The 13,680-nt window shown below is 49.0% G+C and overlaps 2 protein-coding genes across 4 annotated transcripts in view; both read left to right on the top strand.

Annotated features, from left to right (window-relative positions):
- The window catches only part of LOC144138865 (uncharacterized), a 28,888-nt gene extending 23,056 nt beyond the window's left edge, over positions 1-5,832 (top strand). The window contains exon 3 of the mRNA XM_077671366.1: positions 5,542-5,832. Within this exon, the coding sequence (XP_077527492.1) occupies positions 5,542-5,641 (100 nt within the window). The 3' untranslated portion in view covers positions 5,642-5,832. The remainder of the gene's footprint in view (positions 1-5,541) is intronic.
- The window catches only part of LOC144138864 (spermatogenesis-associated protein 20), a 501,846-nt gene that overhangs the window by 208,855 nt on the left and 279,311 nt on the right, over positions 1-13,680 (top strand). The gene's annotated exons all lie outside the window — the stretch shown is intronic.

The following is a 13,680-nucleotide window of genomic DNA, read 5'->3' as shown; positions in this document are numbered from 1 at the left end:
TGAACGATGCTCATCGGTACAGTTTTATCATAAGTAACTGGCGCGAGGTTGCAGGAAGTCCCGGCAGATGCCGAATGTTAACCTTTGCGCTTTTTACTGGTACATATTCTATTTTACATTTATCTTATACTAGCGGTAGTACCCCGCGGTGCCCGGGTGGGCCATTATATTAAGGACAGCAATTGGTATTTGTTAGTCGCCATAATAGGCTACTTCATTGGGAAGTGGTACACACTCGGGAGCGCCTGCCTGTTGTCAGTACATAGGCTCCTACTGCAGGCCCGCCGTGGTAATGTGAGACGACTGGTACTCGTGTTCTACTCCAACTCTCGCTAAACAAATTTCACCAAGATGGCGCGTTTGAGCGAATGAGTCAGTGAGTGAAAAATGTTTTATTGAGCCGGCGAAGTGGGAGTGGTTCCCAATTTCAGAAAGCCATGTGATGAGTGGGCAGCCTTCGCTCTGGAGGAAGTATTGCCAGGACATCCAGATAGCTGTTAGTCCCCAGGTTCTCCAACAGCTCAAGGTTTGGAAAAGTGGATGGAAGAAGGAGGAGCTTGGTTTGCTTGCACGCTTAATATGATATGAGGAAGAGTGCCAGGTTGCAGACAAAACTTGAATTCGGCAGGAGATTTCACTGGGAAAACATGATGGAGGCAGGCTGGGTGGGGGGTATTCTTCCTCGTAGGAAGTGCTATCTCAGAAGATATGAACGATGCTCATCGGTACAGTTTTATCATAAGTAACTGGCGCGAGGTTGCAGGAAGTCCCGGCAGATGCCGAATGTTAACCTTTGCGCTTTTTACTGGTACATATTCTATTTTACATTTATCTTATACTAGCGGTAGTACCCCGCGGTGCCCGGGTGGGCCATTATATTAAGGACAGCAATTGGTATTTGTTAGTCGCCATAATAGGCTACTTCATTGGGAAGTGGTACACACTCGGGAGCGCCTGCCTGTTGTCAGTACATAGGCTCCTACTGCAGGCCCGCCGTGGTAATGTGAGACGACTGGTACTCGTGTTCTACTCCAACTCTCGCTAAACAAATTTCACCAAGATGGCGCGTTTGAGCGAATGAGTCAGTGAGTGAAAAATGTTTTATTGAGCCGGCGAAGTGGGAGTGGTTCCCAATTTCAGAAAGCCATGTGATGAGTGGGCAGCCTTCGCTCTGGAGGAAGTATTGCCTAGACATCCAGATAGCTGTTAGTCCCCAGGTTCTCCAACAGCTCAAGGTTTGGAAAAGTGGATGGAAGAAGGAGGAGCTTGGTTTGCTTGCACGCTTAATATGATATGAGGAAGAGTGCCAGGTTGCAGACAAAACTTGAATTCGGCAGGAGATTTCACTGGGAAAACATGATGGAGGCAGGCTGGGTGGGGGGTATTCTTCCTCGTAGGAAGTGCTATCTCAGAAGATATGAACGATGCTCATCGGTACAGTTTTTCATCATAAGTAACTGGCGCGAGGTTGCAGGAAGTCCCGGCAGATGCCGAATGTTAACCTTTGCGCTTTTTACTCGTACATATTCTATTTTACATTTATGTTATACTAGCGGTAGTACCCCGCGGTGCCCGGGTGGGCCATTATATTAAGGACAGCAATTGGTATTTGTTAGTCGCCATATTAGGCTACTTCATTGGGAAGTGGTACACGCTCGGGAGCGCCTGCCTGTTGTCAGTACATAGGCAGCCTCCTACTGCAGGCGCGTCGTGGTAATGTGAGACGACTGGTACTCGTGTTTTACTCCAACTCTCGCTAAACAAATTGCACCAAGATGGCGCGTTTGAGCGAATGAGTCAGTGAGTGAAAAATGTTTTATTGAGCCGGCGAAGTGGGAGTGGTTCCCAATTTCAGAAAGCCATGTGAAGAGTGGGCAGCCTTCGCTCTGGATGAAGTATTGCCAGGACATCCAGATCGCTGTTAGTCACGAGGCTCTCCAACAGCTCAAGGTTTGGAAAAGTGGATGGAAGGAGGAGGAGCTTGGTTTGCTTGCACTCTTAATATGATATGAGGAAGAGTGCCAGGTTGCAAACAAATCTTGAATTCGGCAGGAGATTGCACTGGGAACACATGATAGAGGCAGGCTGGGTGGGGGGTATTCTTCCTCGTAGGAAGTGCTACCTCAGAAGATATGAACGATGCTCATCGGTACAGTTTTATCATAAGTAACATGGGCTCCCTACGGGAGGCGCGAGGTTGCAGGAAGTCCCAGCAGACGCCGAATGCTTACCGATGCGCTTTTTACTGGTACATCTTCTCTTTTACATTTATGTTATATGACACCTGCTCGTACGGGAGACGCGTAGTTGCCTAAGGTGTCAACAGATGGCGACGCTAAGCAAACGCGGGAAATCTCAACTGAATTTTACGTCCAAAAGGAAGCAGATTAAAAAATCTCTCTGGCCTTCTTATCGGCATGTTAGGACAAAATCCTGAAAGCGAGTTTTGGGCAATTAAATGGGCAGCATTTTAAAGAGAAAACGAATGCGAGATATCAACTGGCTGGGTGGTTATTTACGAAAGTATAAAAACACAGTGTTTTCCCGAAATCCCGCTTGCCTCTATTGGGAGGGTGTCATTGAAAAATGTTGTATAACACTGTTGAGATACGTGAGTAAGTTGCCTATCTCAACAAAAACCAGTTCGATAACTCAGATGGCGGGCGGTAAAAAAATTATTATCTGAATAACTATTTTACCGCTTTTCACTCTCTCCATGGTGGAATTTTTAAAATTTTAAGAAATATGGACCTCCAACACCGTAATCACAATGTGCCCTTGCAATCTGTAGCCGTTTGAAATAGCAGTTTGGCTAGACGTGTACATAACCTGTCAGGCCTTTTCGGCTCATCAGCCGTGTCATTTGTAAAAAACAAGTTGACCCTTTTAGCGGCGTCGCAGAGCGAAATCCTTAAGAACGGTTCTGTGCATTTGTATGAGTAACATATTCTAGCAAAAATCAGTTGGATTACTGAATCGGTGAAAGATTTATTTGAGAATCTTTAGGAACACCATTTTAGTTCCGGAATGCGGAATCACCTCGCTGGTGTAGGTTAGGACGAAATCCAAAAACTACTTTTTAGATATTCTTAAGGGCTACTTATATCAGCAAAAAGCGCTTCGATATGTGAATGGGTGACGGAGAAAATCACGAATTCGCGAAACCACAATTTCGCCCTTTTCTTCGGTTAGGAGGGCAATTTCTGAAAAACCCGCATTAGTGGGCACCTACTCAATGACGAAAATAAACTCGTGAAATTTCAAGTCTCTCGGTCTAACAGTTTTGGCTGGGCGTTGATGAGTCAGTCAGTCAGTCAGTCAGTCGGGCAATTCTTTTTATAGGTATAGATAGATTATAGAAAAAGAAGGCCGGGACCATCGCTTGTACGATGCATAAGGGCAGCGAAGCGGTACGTCTGATAGCCGCTGAGCGTACAGATGTCGCTGATTCACTCATTCGTAAAGCTCTATTTAATAAGCACAGTAATGCATAAAACAGTCACTTCTCTTAGTTATTTCTCTCGAGTTCGATCATGTGACTTAGCAGATTACTGGGAGTAGTGTAGACAACTGCCATGGATTAGGTTTTCTTTGTGATGGAGAGGCTTGTACTGCCCTCTTATGTTGCTGTTACGACAAACAAAGAATTATTTTATTGCCAAACATGAAATCAAACTGCGGCCCGTTATTTGTATGCTACGTGATTGCTGACTTAGAAACAATGCAAACTATTATTCCTTTCGGTAAAATACATTCTTTAACTGCGCGTCATGCTAGACTGCGCCTGGTGCAAATTCACGGGGATATCACGGCGCGGAAGGTCGTTTTTGCTTATTTCACGGCGACAGCAACCGCCATTTCCAACCTGTTATGTAACATTATGCCACTCTTTACGCAGACTGAAGTAGCCAATGTGTGACGTGTGTTCCCGCCAGCTGATTAAATTACGCCACGCCTTCTCGCAGGGAGCGCGTGACATACAAGCCGTATTGATGTTGAATAGCAAAGACAGTCGTACGTTGCCATGCCTACTGCATTTAGTGTAGTTTTTCATTGCCGGCGAAGAATTATGCGCTTTGAGTAAAAATAAATAAGGGAAACTTGATGACTGATGCCCGTAAGCGTCATGAAACGTCAAAATGACGAAAGGACACACAACCGCTTCGTCAACAGAAAGCAGGTGACCAAAATTGAAAGCCAATAAGAAAAGACTTCCGGAAAATTCACAGTTCACTGTGAATTTGTGCAGTCGAGATTAAGCCCCTGGAAGAAAATGCTGGGCCCTGCCTAGCCTGGCGCATGCTTGTGGCGACTTTGGAAAGAACTGCTTTATTTAGTGAAACTAGTCCTGCCTAGCCTTGAAAGATAATCTGCAAACATAATCTTTACCACGAACACATGGCGAGGGCTCTCATTGTTCACGTGTGCCTTATCACAGGCGCCTTATCCTTAACGCCGTCTCGATGCTTTTCTTGCGGTTTGCTTTAACCAATTCTGAGCTGAGTTCTGAGAACGAATGCTGTATGCCGAATTCTGAGAAGGAATGCTGAGAACGAATGCTGTATGCCGGAATAGCCGGACGCACACGCTCAGTGGCATATTGCACCCGCCGCGGTGGCTCAGTGGCTAAGGCGTTGCGCTGCTGAGCACGAGGTCGCGCGTTCGATTCCCGGCCACAGCGGCCGCTTTTCTGATGGAGGCGAAAAGCACAAACGCCCGTGTGTGCGAGATTTCGGCACACGTTAAAGATCCCCAGGTGGTCAAAAGTAATCCGGAGCCCTTCACTACGGCGCGCCTCATCGCCTGCGATGCGTCGGCGCGTTAAACCCTATAATCAATCAATAAGTGGCATATTCCTTGGCGCCTTGTAGTTCCTACCCACGCAGATCGTTTTCCCGCGGCGATGAAACCGTTGAGGGGTAGAGGTATGCCGTAAAGCAGCTTTGCTGCCAAAGCAGCTGACGATTAGCAACGCGAACTGCCGTCTTCTCTGTCATGGCGCGTAGCTGCTGCGTCCTCGAAAATGATCGCGTGATCAGCGAACGCCCGGCGGCGCGCGCTAATCGGCCGTTATCTGGCCACGCGATGCCGCCGCCCAGCCTGTTGTTGTAAATCGTGGTTGACCCTCCCGCGAAAATGTCACGTTGTTCGGATGAGCCACAAATGGAGGAGGAGGAGCCTCTGGCGAGAGTGTAAGAGGGAGACAGTGAGACATACTGAGCCATGGCGAAGCGTTGTGAATGACACCTTGCAGCATGTGCCAACCTCCCCCGCCTCTCCTTCTCCGTTTTCTTTCTGCCTTGGCTGTCTCGCTCGCTCGGTTACGTTGCGCGGACACCGCCTGTGCGGCCGGTGCCACCAAATCACTGTAGCGAGCGCCAAAGTGCTTCGCACTGAAAAGACAATATTCCCAGGGTGCGAGTGTTGGGAGTGATATTTTTGCTGGGCGTTTTGTTTATTTTGAACTTCAACAGCAGCGAACTGAAGTGCTGCTTGATGTTTATTCAACAGTGGGCATTTGTTTTTTTTTTCTATTTGCAGACTGTCACTCGAAGATCCCCCAGCTGAAGACGAACCAAGAAGACAGCCTTCAGAGAGCGAAGTGGACGACTCAAGCGCGACATTCTCGGCAAGTAAATAAATGTCCGCGTCCGCAGTACTGAAAAGAGTAAATATCGGTGAATCAGAATAATAAATTCCGCAAGTATCAACTTGTGTGTTCGGATGAAACAGGGTGAACCCAATGATTTCTTCAAAGCGCCTGTTACTTCCTTTATTTTTCTGCGGTCCGCCTTTTTTTGCTTCTGGTCAATAAATCTGGTTCCAAATAAATCGTACTCTTCTTTGCATTTATATTATCTGTATGTTTCTGTTGCGTCGTAATTAAATTTCGTCAGGCAGGCGTCCACTATACTTGTGCACAACTTAAGAACGACAGCGCAAGTTGCAATTCCGCCGCCGGCTTTTCGTGCGCGTGTCGCAAAGCACGCCTTACTGCCAATATTTTGAACATGGAGTGAACAGGTAGAAAAAAAGTTACACGTAATTAAACCACACTTGAGACCATACACCACCGACACGCGGAACAGATACACAGTAGGTTTGGCTAGGCTACAGATAGGGCGCACAAATGCGATACACTCGTATCTGCTCGCAGGATCTTCAACTCCTCTGTGCAGCACGTGCGGAGAGGCCCTATCCCTAGTCCACGTACTCGTTCAATGCAACGCACTTGACACAACACCACATAAACACTTTCTCCAACTCTACAGACGATAAGTTCCACTCCACCCATCGTTGTTCTTCAATGACTTTGCCATGGTCCCTGCCCAATGCGTTTTTAAGTATTTGTCAGATGTTAAGTTTTAAACCTCACTTCTATAATGTGTAATCAAAACTGTCCCTATACAGAAGCCACCACCATTTCCTTCAGCTGTTTTTACTCTTCGACTTATTGAGTTATTTTAGTGTTTACATCATCACCCTCCATACATAACCACTGATTTGGCGCTCTTTGCGCCAGTTGGCCTTGCGCCATAAAAATCCAACCATCATCATCATCATTATTTTGAACATGACTCGAGTCATTTCACTGACCTTTTAGACTTACCCTGCTATTCTGAGTCCTTCCTTTACCCCACCCTCCAGTGGAGGGGATCCTTGAAATCGATTTGCCCATGCATTAGCATTGCGGAATCCTCTCCTCAGCCGAGTGGAGGAGGGAATCGGAATACAGCCCTTAATCTGCTTGTAAATTGTTACAGCGATGACAAAGAAGCTACCTTAGAAAAAAATTACACTATCTTCCTACGTGGGAACCCTGAGGGGATGCAAAGCCGTGTGGTAGAAGCGTGTTAATTGGTTGTTCGAGTAAAGACACGTGTAGGGGCGTATTAAATGTCTTCTTTATTTATCGAGTAGTGGGGAACGTTTTGCGGCTTCTCGTTCTCGAAGCGAGGAATCCGCTGTTCGACGCTCGCGTTTCGAAGCGTTGTCACGTTGCCGAACGCCATCTGAATCAACTACTCGCCACTGGCGTTTCAAAGCGGCTTCTCGTTCTCGAAGCGAGGAATTCGCCACTCTACGCTGCCGTTTACGTTCGGCGTCGCGAGATCTCCTCTGTGCAGCCTTGTCTTCGGACGCACGAGACGAGCCGAGCGGCGAGGAGAAGAGCGGCGTTATCACAGCTGGTTAGGGCTCCTGGAGCGACAGTGTTGCCGGTGTCTTCCTGAGCCAGCACAACACGAGCCGAGCGGCGAGGAGGAGAGCGGCGTTATCACAGCTGGCGTGGAGAGGGGGATGAGCAGGAGAGGTGCGGACGCCGGACGACGGAGGGTCGACTAAGAGATGCTTTGCATCTCAAAGCAGGCGACGTCACGTGTAAAGGGCAGTCTCCTTTTAAAACACGCGTCCGCGCTGACATCAGGGGCCGTCGCTTTGGCGGAGTGATACACTGCTTGAGCGATGGCGTTTTTAACTTGTATCCGAACATACCACTTATTAAAATCAGTATTCCCAGCTCTGAAGTATCCTTTTGCACGCCTGATTCACAATAGGCGACACTCGAGCACGCGACAGCGGCCATTGAACATGAATGTCATCACTGTGTTTGTTGTGCTGCGCCAATGGATGGCCATTAGTTTAGCAGTTTTATGGGGCAGTTGGAGGGATATGTTCAACCGTTGGCGCTTTCGTGCCAACGCAAACAATAACAATTTCGGTTTTCCTGTTTTAAGTACAGGTCGCCCAAGTCATCTTTTATAAATATTTGTATTTCTGTACAATATTAAGGCGCCTATAATTCCGACGTTGGGAGCCTAAAATGCTCTTTTGTCCGCCTGTTTCTGGCGCCTAAAACACGCCGTCTTAGTGGCTAAAGATCCGACCTCTAATGATTACCCTTGAGGCGCATTATCTTAGCTGGGCGGTGAATAGGCCGACAGCCACTGGTTCATTTTCAGGCATTTCATAGGGCGAAACATCGACGAAAATGCTTGACCACAGTGGTATAGTAACGGTGTCATATTTTACAGAAGTGCTACCCAGAGGTCACTGTCCTATTTTTAAGCCGCCATTTTCGTACCAGAAAGCTGCCTGCCGCTTATGGAACGGAATGGTAACGCCGTATTAGCGAGGATTTCCGTACTGAGAGTCATAGAGTGGAGAGCAGTCGCGGAGCACAAGAAAGGTTCAGACGATTGTTGAACTATAAGTGTGCACGGTCTCGGGCTTACCAGAAGCCCCAGCCACCTAGAGCCACTAAATACGCTAGAGTAACCTGCTTAATGTTCTGCCGTGGCAGGTTGGCACCTGTGCGGAAAAATGAATGGTTAGTTCAGTCCGGGTCCTCCTGACGGCTTACTTTCGGCCCGGCCTTAAATCTTCAAATTCTTGAGAACTTCAGGATAAACTTACTCAGTGGCCTGGTTGCATTGTTGAACTGTTTTAGAAAGCTCCATCTGCCCTTGAGGAGGAAAAAGGCCAACGCTGCCGATGATTTAGTGGGATGTTGCGAAGATTACCCGACATCCCCAGCGACCACGTTTTGTGAACCCGCCAAGAAATTTAAATGGGGAAAGCCGAGAAAGGGGCACGGCATTTCTAGAAAAGAATAAAGACCACCACTTTAGCAACATCACGTAGCAATACTCCTCTTCCCTAAATTTTGGCACCTACGGAAGCTGGCAATAGACGAGCGCCAGGAACACACAAGCACACATAGTTTCCTGTGGTTGCTAACAGATGTTCCATCGCAACTAGCGTATCTATCTATCTAGCCTAGATCTATGTAGCTTATCTGACTAGCGTATCTACCTATTTAGCCTATCTAGCCTAGCCGTGTGTATCTGTCCAGCCTATCTATTTAGCCTCCAATAAAGAATACAGTCATGCAACCAGCTGTTCATTAAATGAAGCGACGTTTGCTTCTCTGTGACTCACGAAGAGGATGACGATTATGGGGGTTCAACGCGCCGAAGCTACACAGGCGATGAGGCACGCTGTAACGGAGTGCTCCGGAATAATTTTGACCAACTGGGGATCTTTTTGATTTCGGCGCATGCTAGACACACTGGTGTTTTTGCTTTTCGCCACAATCAGAAAAGTGGCTGCCGCTGCCGGAAATCGAACCCGCGTCCGTGGGCTCAGCATCCCAACGCCTTAGACACTGAACCACCGCGGCGGGTCTCACAGAGACGAGTCCCAAGAAAATCGTTTAGGTCGGCACTTTTCATTCATTTGCTCAAAATAAATTTCGGAAAACAGGGAAAACTGAGTCAATTAGTACCCGAAACTCACCATTTCCGCCACAAGGCCTACAAGTCCGCTTAACCTCAGCGCTGCCGGTTTCGTCCTGCAAGATTGAAGGACGCGTCTGAAGCCATAAATAATGCCCTCTTCATTCTAAACTTCATTCAACACTTTTGTTGAATTGAAATGGCAGATCCGGAGCACTTTCAAGCAACCTTTTTCTCCGTCTGGAGCAAACACGTTCCAATGGCAGATCGGGAGCAATCTAATGCTGTTGGTATGGCACATTGAGAGCGCTAACGCAGCCGACCTCCGCGGAGCTGATGTTGCTCCCTCAAAATCGGCGGAGTTCCCCGGAACTCGCAGGGGGCTTTGTCTTCTCTCGTGACGTTGTTGCCGTTCGCTTCCGTTCTACCCCCCTTTTCGAATAGCCACGGCGGCCGCTAAGGAAAATGCGTGCTACGGCCACATCACAACGGGATAATAGACACTACATGCTGTGTTACGTTCATGCTTGCTACTTACCGAAAGCGAGTGCGACAGTTGCAACTCTGAATCAAGTGGCGAGGAGCACAGCTCGAAGGACGACTGGGTGGATGCATGGCGTATAACTTCTAAACGTGCCTTGGGCATTTCTTTTTTTTTCGCCTGCCTGCGAAAAGGCGGCGAAAACATTCGTCACGGGTGCCGTTGTAGGCGGTTGAGGCTGCTAAAGTCCAGAAACGATAAAAAGAATTTAGCTGAGACCGGAAAAATGGTTGTTGCAGCCCTTTATTAATCGAGGGAATGCCATGCGGACAAAATAGGGGTATGGGAAGGAGGGGAAGGGAGGTGTAGCCCAGTTAAAAGGATGGCGCGTCCATGAAGACCGCACGGGGGTTCCCTTCAGACCGCGGAGGCCAGGCCAAGGTGACGATCTACCATTAGGGAATTTCCACGACCGGAGGAGGCCCGAGTCTATACTAATCTCGACAGACCACTCTCTACGCCCAAGGGCTCTGATAAAAAATTACACCATCTTCCCGAGGGGAACCCTGAGGTGATGCGAAGCATCGCAGAGTTCCAATCCAATCCAATCCAATCCAAGCCAAGCCAAGCCAATCCAATCGAATCCAATCCAATGCCCCTCGCGAGAAAGTGTTCGCTATCGGAGAGGAGAGGGGGTGAGCGGCGGAGAGCGCAGCTGGCGCGGCGAGGAGATTGGGGGAGGGGTGGACGCCGACAACGCCGACAACAACGCCGGATGGATGGAGGGACAAGGCGAGTGAATGAAATGCGTCGCATCTAAAATTTGGATCTTCAAATGGAGGATCACCTTCTGAGGCATCGGGAGGCATAGCATTGGTGAGGATAGGCCGGTAGAGTGAAGACGCGGAGCAGCGCCAGATTAGGTGGGTAAGGGTGGCGAATACGGTCATCCGCCAGTGGGGACAGTAAGGAAGTAGAGACCCCGTTGGGTAAATCCGTTTTCTATTGATGTGGGGTGTGAGAGCTGCGTTGGGCCTAGCTTCGTTGACGAATACTTCTGCAGAGCGAGGCATCGGGGGAGCCAGATCCAGGTAGCCAGGGGGGTAACGGAAGAAAGACGGCACTTCCGTTCGTGGCGTGCATGATCAAGTTGAAGGCGAGGGGGAAGCGGGAGGAGGGCGACGCGTTCTCAACTAGGAGAGGTGTGCTATCAAGATGCTCCAGTGCTGCATCATGTGCAGCCTGGTTGCCCCCATCCGGATCCGTGTGAACCGTGCGAGGACGCGCTGAAGGGCCTTTTCATGAGCAGTACGACGGGAACGCGGAATTCCAGTTTGTTGCTGAGCAACTGTAAGAGGCGGGCTTAAACAAGGGGGAGGGGTGGTGAGGCCAACGTAAGTACTCCAGGTATACGCTCGTCCCACGCACAGAGTGCAGTCCCCTGTTAGTGTCCGCCGAAGCCGATGTTATTGTACGGCTTCCGCAAGGAGCTCTTCCATCGGAGGGACCGGGGCAGCCCGTTCAAGAGCGTCAAGGCGAGTATTCCTCCGAAGTCCAGTGATCGTACGAAGCATGGCCCGATAAAGCACCGCTAAATGCTTCTTGTGAGTCCAAGAGAGGTCATAAGCCGGGGCGCCATAAGTCCGACGTCCGACGGCTAGTGCCCTTGAGAGCGTGAGACACGCCGATTGGTTAGCTCCGACAAATTTGTTGGAAAGGCGACAGATTAGGTGTAGCATCGGTTTCCAGTTTTTTCGCAGCTGCGTTATTCATTGCCGAGCATTGTTGTGGCTGGCGAGCGGAAGACCTAGTAGACTGATATGGACACAGTGTGAGGCAATCGGTTTGTCACCGATGTAGATAGTATGATGCAAGTTGGCGGGCAGTTGGTGCTGACCGTGGACCAGGAGAAATTCTGTCTTCTCACGTTCCAGCTCAAGGCCGATGGTTGAATGAGTGGTTGAGAGGCTGTTTGCCGCCGCCTGCACTTCTGTAGCCATGTCTTCATTGCATTTGTAGTCGGCGGCTTCAACGCACACTGTGAGGTCGCCATTGTAGATAGCAAAACGAGTCGCAGTGTCCCGTTCAGAGGTTGCGGGCTACGCGCGCCATGGCCCAATTAAAAAGAACGGATTCAAGGACAGAACCCCGGGGAACACCCCTGTCTAGATAAAAGGTTCTTGGGCTCTATCCTGTATGCGTTCTGTTGAACCGAATTGGTCATTTTTAAGAAAATTCTGAATCCAGTTTTGGGCCCCTTGGCTGGGGAAGGCCATACAAAGCTCATCGAGGATCGCCGATTGGCAAACGTTGTCGAGTGCTTGTCGCACGTCAAAAGTGAGGAAGTAATCCGGATTGCCAGCCCGTGATGTGCGATTAAGAACACGTCGGAGCAGCCAAAGGCAATCGAGAGTACTTAGGTGACGACGGAATCCAGTTTGAGTCGGGTGAAACCACGGACGCACGTATTCCAAATAATACTTAAGACGGTTATTAGGCGCTCAATAAGTTTTCAGATGGTGGGCGGGAGTGAAATTGGCCGAAGGTTGGTCAGCACAGAGGGTTCTTTGTTTGCCTTCGGTATTGGATAAACAAGCGTCAGTTTGAAGTCATTGGGAACATCGCCCGAGGCCCAATTAGTATTAATTATATCAAGCAGTTTTAAGTACGAAGACTCTTCCAAATTACGCAGGTGGTGCCATGTCACACCATTATGACCAGGTGCATAATGTTGTTTGCCCTGATGAAGAGCCGCTTTAAACTCCCCCGTGGTGAATAGGGCATCGAGATCTCTATCCACTTCTTGAATCATTATGGTCGGCAGCGGAGGGTGGGGACTGAGATGATAGAGGCGGGAGGGAAAAACTTCGAAATAATTGATTGATTGATTGTAGGGTTTAACGCGCCGACGCAGCGCAGGCGATGAGGCGCGCGGTAGCGGACGGCTCCATATTAATTTTGACCACCTGGGTATCTTTATCGTGCGCCGAAATCTCGTACACACGGGCGTTTTTGCTTTTCGCCTCCATCAGAAAAGCGGCCGCCGCGGCCGGGAATCGAACCCGCGACCTCGCGCTCTGCAGCGCAACGCCTTAGCCACTGAGCCACCGCGGCGGGTGACTTCGAAATAAGGCGATGTTGAACGGCCTCTGGCGTGTCTCGGAGAGTGAGGGAGGAGAACAATGTGGGTCTTTGCTTGCGCTTGCCCGACAAGCTCCGAAATGTGCTCCATAGTTAGGAGAGCCCTCGTTCTTTGCCAAGCTTCTCACATACTATGCCAATGCTTGTTGGAAACGGATCGTTGGTAATCTCGGATGATTTGGTACTGGCGACGAATCCGTATCTGGTCTTTGGTGACGTGTGTCGTTGGTGAGGTAAAGAGTGGTGAGAGATTGCACGCGCTTCCAGAGGTTAGTGAGATGTGCGTCCAGGGCAGGGGTTGAAGAGTCGCATATGATTTTCTCTGTAGCCTGTAATTTCGCACACTGTATAGCCCCAGTGAATTGCGACAGGGTAGCATTTTTAGGGATATCAACGTTGGTTCGAAAAGCTGCCCACTTGATGCACGGAAAAAAAAAAAACGCTTGCAGGGAAGCAGTCGTTCTTAGAAGGACACGACGTAAAGGCTGCTGGGAAATTCCTGTTCCCATCGTGCTTCGGCATTTGCTCCGGCGGGACGCGTGCTTTCGAAAGGCAGTTTCCCAGCACCCCCTTTTCGAAGGCTCAGTGTGCTCTGTGGCGTAGTTCGGTGAGCGCTCCCGATCTGCCATCAGAATTCAACACTTCCGTATGTAATTCATCTGCATGCAAACTTTCGAAACAAAAAAAATATTTTTATTATTGGTACGTCGCTGGTTTTATCGCATTCTGTCCGACAATAACTTGTAAATATTTTCAGTATTTATTTTGCTCTTTTATTGTGTGGTTCAACGCAGCGACGATACACACGCGATGAGGCGCGCC

This window comes from Haemaphysalis longicornis, unplaced genomic scaffold (assembly GCF_048455015.1).
Source record: "Haemaphysalis longicornis isolate Haplotype H1 unplaced genomic scaffold, Haemaphysalis longicornis Haplotype H1 scaffold_5, whole genome shotgun sequence".
NCBI classification, from domain to species: domain Eukaryota; kingdom Metazoa; phylum Arthropoda; class Arachnida; order Ixodida; family Ixodidae; genus Haemaphysalis; species Haemaphysalis longicornis.
The sequence above is the reverse complement of the archived record's forward strand: the minus strand, read 5'-3'. Positions and strand labels throughout refer to the sequence as shown.